At 34.2% G+C, this 6171-nt stretch overlaps 1 protein-coding gene across 1 annotated transcript in view; it reads right to left on the minus strand.

The window, feature by feature from the left end:
• LOC106875429 (uncharacterized) overlaps positions 1-6171 on the minus strand; it is a 165297-nt gene that overhangs the window by 142146 nt on the left and 16980 nt on the right. Inside the window, exons 4-7 of the mRNA XM_052967659.1 lie at positions 5740-5889; positions 3261-3287; positions 2235-2575; positions 415-643 (exon numbers count right to left, since the gene is read on the minus strand). Coding sequence (XP_052823619.1) covers positions 415-643; positions 2235-2575; positions 3261-3287; positions 5740-5889 — 747 coding nt within the window. The remainder of the gene's footprint in view (positions 1-414; positions 644-2234; positions 2576-3260; positions 3288-5739; positions 5890-6171) is intronic.

The raw sequence follows: 6171 nt of genomic DNA on the forward strand, positions 1-6171 counted from the left end.
TATATATGTGTTTGTGTATGTATGTATGCTTTGTCGGCATACTACTAAGGACATACGCAAAACGCAGTTTAAATTTTAAACTTAAATTTAATCTTTAATTTTAACTTATACATATATATATGTGTGTGTGTCTGTGTGTATCGTGGCACTCCGTCGGTTACAACGACGAGGGTTCCAGTTGACCCACTCAACGAAACAGCTTACTCATGAAATTAGCGTGCAAGTGGCTGAGCACTCCACTGACACGTGTACCCTTAACGTAGTTCTCGGAGAGATTCAGCGTGACACAGAGTATGACAAGGCTGGCCCTTTGAAATACAGGTACAATAGAAACAGGAAGAAAGATTGAGAGAAGATGTAGGAAACGATGTTAATAAAAGAACTGTTGATGTACTAGAATCACTTCTATATTACCTGTACATGTTTGTGTATGAAGCTTGTCTTGGATTTTCTTTAATTCGTTGAAGTTTCCTACAGTTGAAACCATATCAGGGGTAGAGGCGATAGAATTCAGTTCGTTACGATTAATGCCTTTACCAATCCCAATGGCAAATACTTGTATGTTTGTTCCGTGGATAAGGTTCGCCTCACGTTTTGTAAATGCTCTATTACTTGATTGTCCGTCTGTTAGCACAACAACAACCTAACAATTCAAAAGGTAAACCATTGATATTCCAGCTTCAACTTTAGGGCTATTTTACCATTAATATTCAAATTCAAAACTTAACTCAATAATATTTGAGCTTCTAACTTTAGGGTTATTGGTTTCATCTCTTTGTACCTTTGTTCTCGTAAATCGCTGTTTCTTCTAATTTGTTTTAGTAATTTGGTTGAGATAGATTTGCTTCTTTGTGTTCTAGTTATCCTGAACATGACGTGAAGCCATGAAATTGATACGAAGGAGAATTTGCTTCTAAAGTACGAGGTATTTTTAATCTTACAAACAATTCTTTCAGATTTAGAGACATTTAGATCTGCCTACATTTTTATAAGAAAAGCCATTAGCAATTCAGTGTTTTAAATATATTTTCTCCCCTTGTTTTGTTTTACTAACTGGCGCCATTGACGCTTAATAACAGATGCGAGAAGAAACAAGTGTTGAAACCAGGCCGCTATTTTCACCAATTATTTCACTTCTAGTGTGTAATGTCAAGAATAGTATGATGATAAGCGCTACTCAAATACCAAAATAAACCATAGATAGTTTAAAAGTAAATGTCGTCGATAAATCTGTGAATTAACTACAGTGTCAAATATTTCTTTTTTCGGTTCAAACATTTAAAGATGGAGAAGTGATTACATAAAACAAAGATTACCACACGCTTGGAAATATATGTACATGGAATGAACACAATCTGCTAGAAAGAACCGATGAGTTCTCTCTACCGTCTTAGAAATACAAATAATTAGATAATCATACAGTTTAGAATTTTTTTAATGTCTGAAAATAAGAGAAAGAGTCATGGCTGTCATGCCTTATATCTACAAGATTAAAGGTTATCTGCGCCTAAACAACACTAACAACAACATTTTTGTATAGCGTGTTTTACCACTTCTACGCTTTGCAGTTATGATATTAATGTTCCTATGAGTACTATCCACCAGTTAAACAATTCAGGCAATTCACTAATGAAGACTAGAGATGGCCCTCTAATGTATATTTCAGGAACTATCTTATCAGGAAGACTAGTTAACGGATTTTTCTTGGTTCTTACTTTCTTAAAGGCATTTGGTACTTCTTCACTTATACAAAAAAGAAATAACGTGATTGATCAAACTCATAAAACCAGAGCTTAACCCGTTTTCCTTGACGTGTAAGTGAACGCATTTACAAATGAGTGGACTGAAGCTAAGTAAAATAAATTGTTCTGATCAAGAAGATTTCCTGTCAGGAAATCGCTATTTAACGATCGTAAGTGCAATTTCCTAACCTCTTGGCCACGCGCTTAGGAGTTAAAGCGCCAAGGACAATAAAAACAGCATAGTAAGATAATTATTCTAAGCACTATTGTGGTCAGTATGTATTCAAAGTGTAATTACATAATATTGGAGAGCAACTTTGAAAGTTTATTTTTCAAACAATTCAAAACAACAGAATATTTCTAATGCTATAAAAGGGAAACTCGACTTTGAAACAGCATGGGACATTAGGTTTCCACATTAAGGCAAGATATACGACAAAATGATAAATAACAATTGAAAATATAAAAATGAGAATAAGTCAAATTTCTTACCTGCGTGACATTTTTACGCCCACCGTTTTGTGGAGAGAAACCTGAAGTTCTGGCAAACGCCAAAACTTTGTCAGTTGAAGTTCCTCCGCCATGATAACGGATATTATTAATTGCATTTTTAAGAGCTTGTTTGTTATATATTTGGTTAAGTTTAATTTTTGGCATCACAACGTTATCAAACGTCGTAACTCCAACTTGAACTCGTTTAGGACCAATTTCAAAGCTATCTACGAAACTGCTCACAAATCGAAGAGTTGTCTTGAAATTGGCTGCACCGACACTTCCGGATGAATCCACCAAGAAAAGTATATCAAGAGGATTGTCTTTACAGTCTTGGATAACTACACAAAAGAATGAAAGTGTTAAATTTAGTATGTATGTATGTATGTATGTATGTATGTATCTATCTATCTATCTATATATCTATCTATGTACGTATCTGTCTGGCTATCTGTAAGTGTAAGATGTTTATAAGTGATATCACGAAAGAACAAAATAAGTGCACCCGATACTTATAGAAGAGTAAAAAAATATAATGTTTCCATAATTCCGAGATAACTTAGACATGCTTTGGCCTTTATTGACCCAGGAAATGTCACACTTAAGAGCACTACCTGAAGTTGTCTTTTAAGTCATGTTTTAAGACATCACAACACAGCCCATGCAAATAGACAGATTTTTGCAGAGATATATCCGAGTATTGATAGTTTGTCTAGTATTTCTTGGAGCAATTTACCTAGATACCATTTGAATGTCATGGTATCTTTTTCTTCTATGAATTCTTTCGGAATAATGCTTTGTTAGGTAATAAAAAGCATACAAGCGATAGAATTGTTCGATTATTTTACTGGTATTTAACTTTTTCAGTACTAAAAGTCGGAGTTAAAGTGAACACCCGAGGTTCTTAACAGATAATGTAAGAAAAGTAAAATAAAATTACTATATTGTTTGGAATTTAGCCTTAAGTTCTTCAATTACCTATCAATTTGCCTACACATCATGGTTATATAATATGTGCTTACTTACCTGGCGGCGTTGTTGTTGGGGGCATGGCTGCAATATAAAATTTCATATAATTAATAAGTTGTATCGTATGATGACAATCGATCTTTCGATCGAACTGTATAAATTAAATTTCTATTATTTTTTTATGTGTTTTTTTTTCTATTACTGATAGTATCTGTCTGTCAGTTCTTCTGATAGAAGTGATGCTGTATATTTCCTTTCCTATTTTATTTTTCGGCGACAGGAGATGCAATTTAACCAAAAAATTCAGTCTCTGAATTAATACCACGAGATACCTTGACCGGCTGTCATACAATTCTGTTAATCCTCTACTCTTCCATTGGTACTTTATATATCGGACTCGAAAGAAATGAAAGACAAGGTTTACCTCAAATGACTTTGAACTCAAAACTCACCGTCTCAGAACTGATAACACAAGACTGACATTTACAATTTCACCAATTCATCATCCTCGATTATTTCTATAAATATCAGGCCCGAAAGGAATGAAGAATAAAGTTCACCTCGGTGAGATACGAACTCAGAGCAAAGGCCACAAATCATTCAATCTGATGCTCTAACGACCCTGCTAATTCAAAAACATAAAATAAGGCCCATAAGGCTACCGTCACGGATTCCATGACATATATATTCCCTCCTGAACAGAACACCGGTTCGTCGCACGATTGCTCATTTTTGCCAGTTGAGTGCATAGTAGCAATATGAAACTAGGCGTTTCATTTAAGAATACAATGCATCGCCCGACCCAGGAACCGAAACCTCTGTCTCGCCATCATGTGTACAGCTCCTTAATCATTAAGCCACGTGCCTCCATTCTTCGCCAATTAGTTATAAAAGATGTCATCAGCATAAAATTACCTAGAATTCGAAAGAATCTAAATATGAGACTTGACCTACTAGAAAGAGTAGTTAAATCACCCTAACATCACAACTCTGTCAACTAAAAACAATTGATTTTATAATAGATAGTTTAGCACAAGACATCTCTACTGCGACTGGTATGATTTTGATCATAATGCTTGCAGAATGCAGAATGGACTGGTGTTAAATAGCAACAACAAAAACTAAGGGTTTTTTTTTCCCCAAGATATCTTTGGTCAATAAGGATTTCTTACATAACCACAAAACCATCGATTCCATTACATCCTTTATGTGTATTTCAGTAACGGCAAACTAACATGTAAGTCTCAATGTGATACCCTGACTAGCTAAAATTAGCTGCCAAAATTCCATAAAATCGCACGTTATCTTTCTAAAAGGCGAAGATATTTGGGATGATGCATTCTTTGATGCATTCTGCCTCATAAACGAACGAGGTTTTCTTAATGAGTACTGATACTCATTTGTATGAGGTGATAGAATAATTCTCTTTCCTTCTTTGTGTAACACGATAAAATAATAGTATCATTTATTTCTCTTACCCATTAGAGTAATAGTAATGTTTCACTAATTTGTATGAATCTGCAAGATAGTAATGTTTCATATTTCTATGACGCAATTAGATGAAAGTATTATTTGATCGTTTATATGATGCTTAAAAATAGTATTGTCACTCGAATATTTGTAAAACGCTGTATTCATTTCACATTTTGGTACAAGACCAGTAATTTCGAGCGACGGGATAAGGCGATTACATCGATCCCCGGGCTCAACTGATAATCATTTTATCGATCTTGAAATGATTAAATGCAAGTCTCCTAGGCGGAATTTGAACACAGAACATAAAGACGGACCAAATGCTGCTAACCCTTTTGAGCAGCGTGTTAATGATTCTGCCAGCATACCGCCTTTATATAGGATAATAATATTGGTTTCAAATTTTGGTACAAGGCCAACAATTTCAGGGGAGAGATAAGTGGATGACATCGAGCCCAGTGCTTTACAGGTACTTATTTTATCAAACTCCAAAGGGATGAAAAGCAAAGTCGACCTCGGCATAATTTGAACTCGAAACGTAATGCCATTAAGCAATTTACCCAGCGTGCTAACGATTCTGGCAGTTCACAGCCTTGTATTTGATTGGTAATTTGTAAGACGCTATAAATTAAAGGATTGTTTGCTCATTTGTTTGACAATAAACAAGAAAGATATTGTTTGCTCATTTGTACGATGCTATAGCATAATACTGTTGTTTGATCATATGTATGAGGCTAAAGTTAATGTTATTGCTTGATAAATTATATAACGCTATAAGATAATAATATTATTTACTCATAGCGCTGTAATATAATAGTATTTACTCATTTGTGTGATGATAAAAGACAATAACAGTTTTTGTTCTGGGAAGAAATTACAAAGCGAAGCAAAAGTAATCACGGCAAGATATTAAAAGTCGGTCATAATTAATGCCATACCTATTTGATTTCAAATACTTAATTTACAAAGTTTGTTCTTGGTATAATTATTAACTCTAGATTTCATGTAAACGATAAAAGCAAAAGTGAAAGAATAGTATTATTTCCAATAAACGTTTCCTTACTTGGACAGGGCTGTGTGTTACACGTTTTGTTTTCTCCTGTATTGGCGTAACACTTCGCGAGAAGACATTTTCGGGTACGTTTTGAAACACCTGTTCCGCAAGAAACTGTACAGGGAGACCAAGCACCCCAGTTATCATATTGACGTTTAGCTAAATAGAACAGAAGAAATCAACAGACATTAGAACATATGGCCAAAGTGCAGTGTAGTTCTTTTTCTATTATAAACGAAAGATATACATAGAGAGTGAGCGAATGAATGAGAAACAGAAATCATTTAAAATACCTTCATTGATTTAATTGTAAATGCTTTTTATTGCAGTATCATTGAGGATTTTGGTGATACACACACATACATATACACACACATATATACATACATACATACACACACACACACACACACATATATATATATATATATATATATATAT

The sequence above is a fragment of the Octopus bimaculoides genome, chromosome 4 (genome assembly GCF_001194135.2).
Source record: "Octopus bimaculoides isolate UCB-OBI-ISO-001 chromosome 4, ASM119413v2, whole genome shotgun sequence".
NCBI classification, from domain to species: Eukaryota; Metazoa; Mollusca; class Cephalopoda; order Octopoda; family Octopodidae; genus Octopus; species Octopus bimaculoides.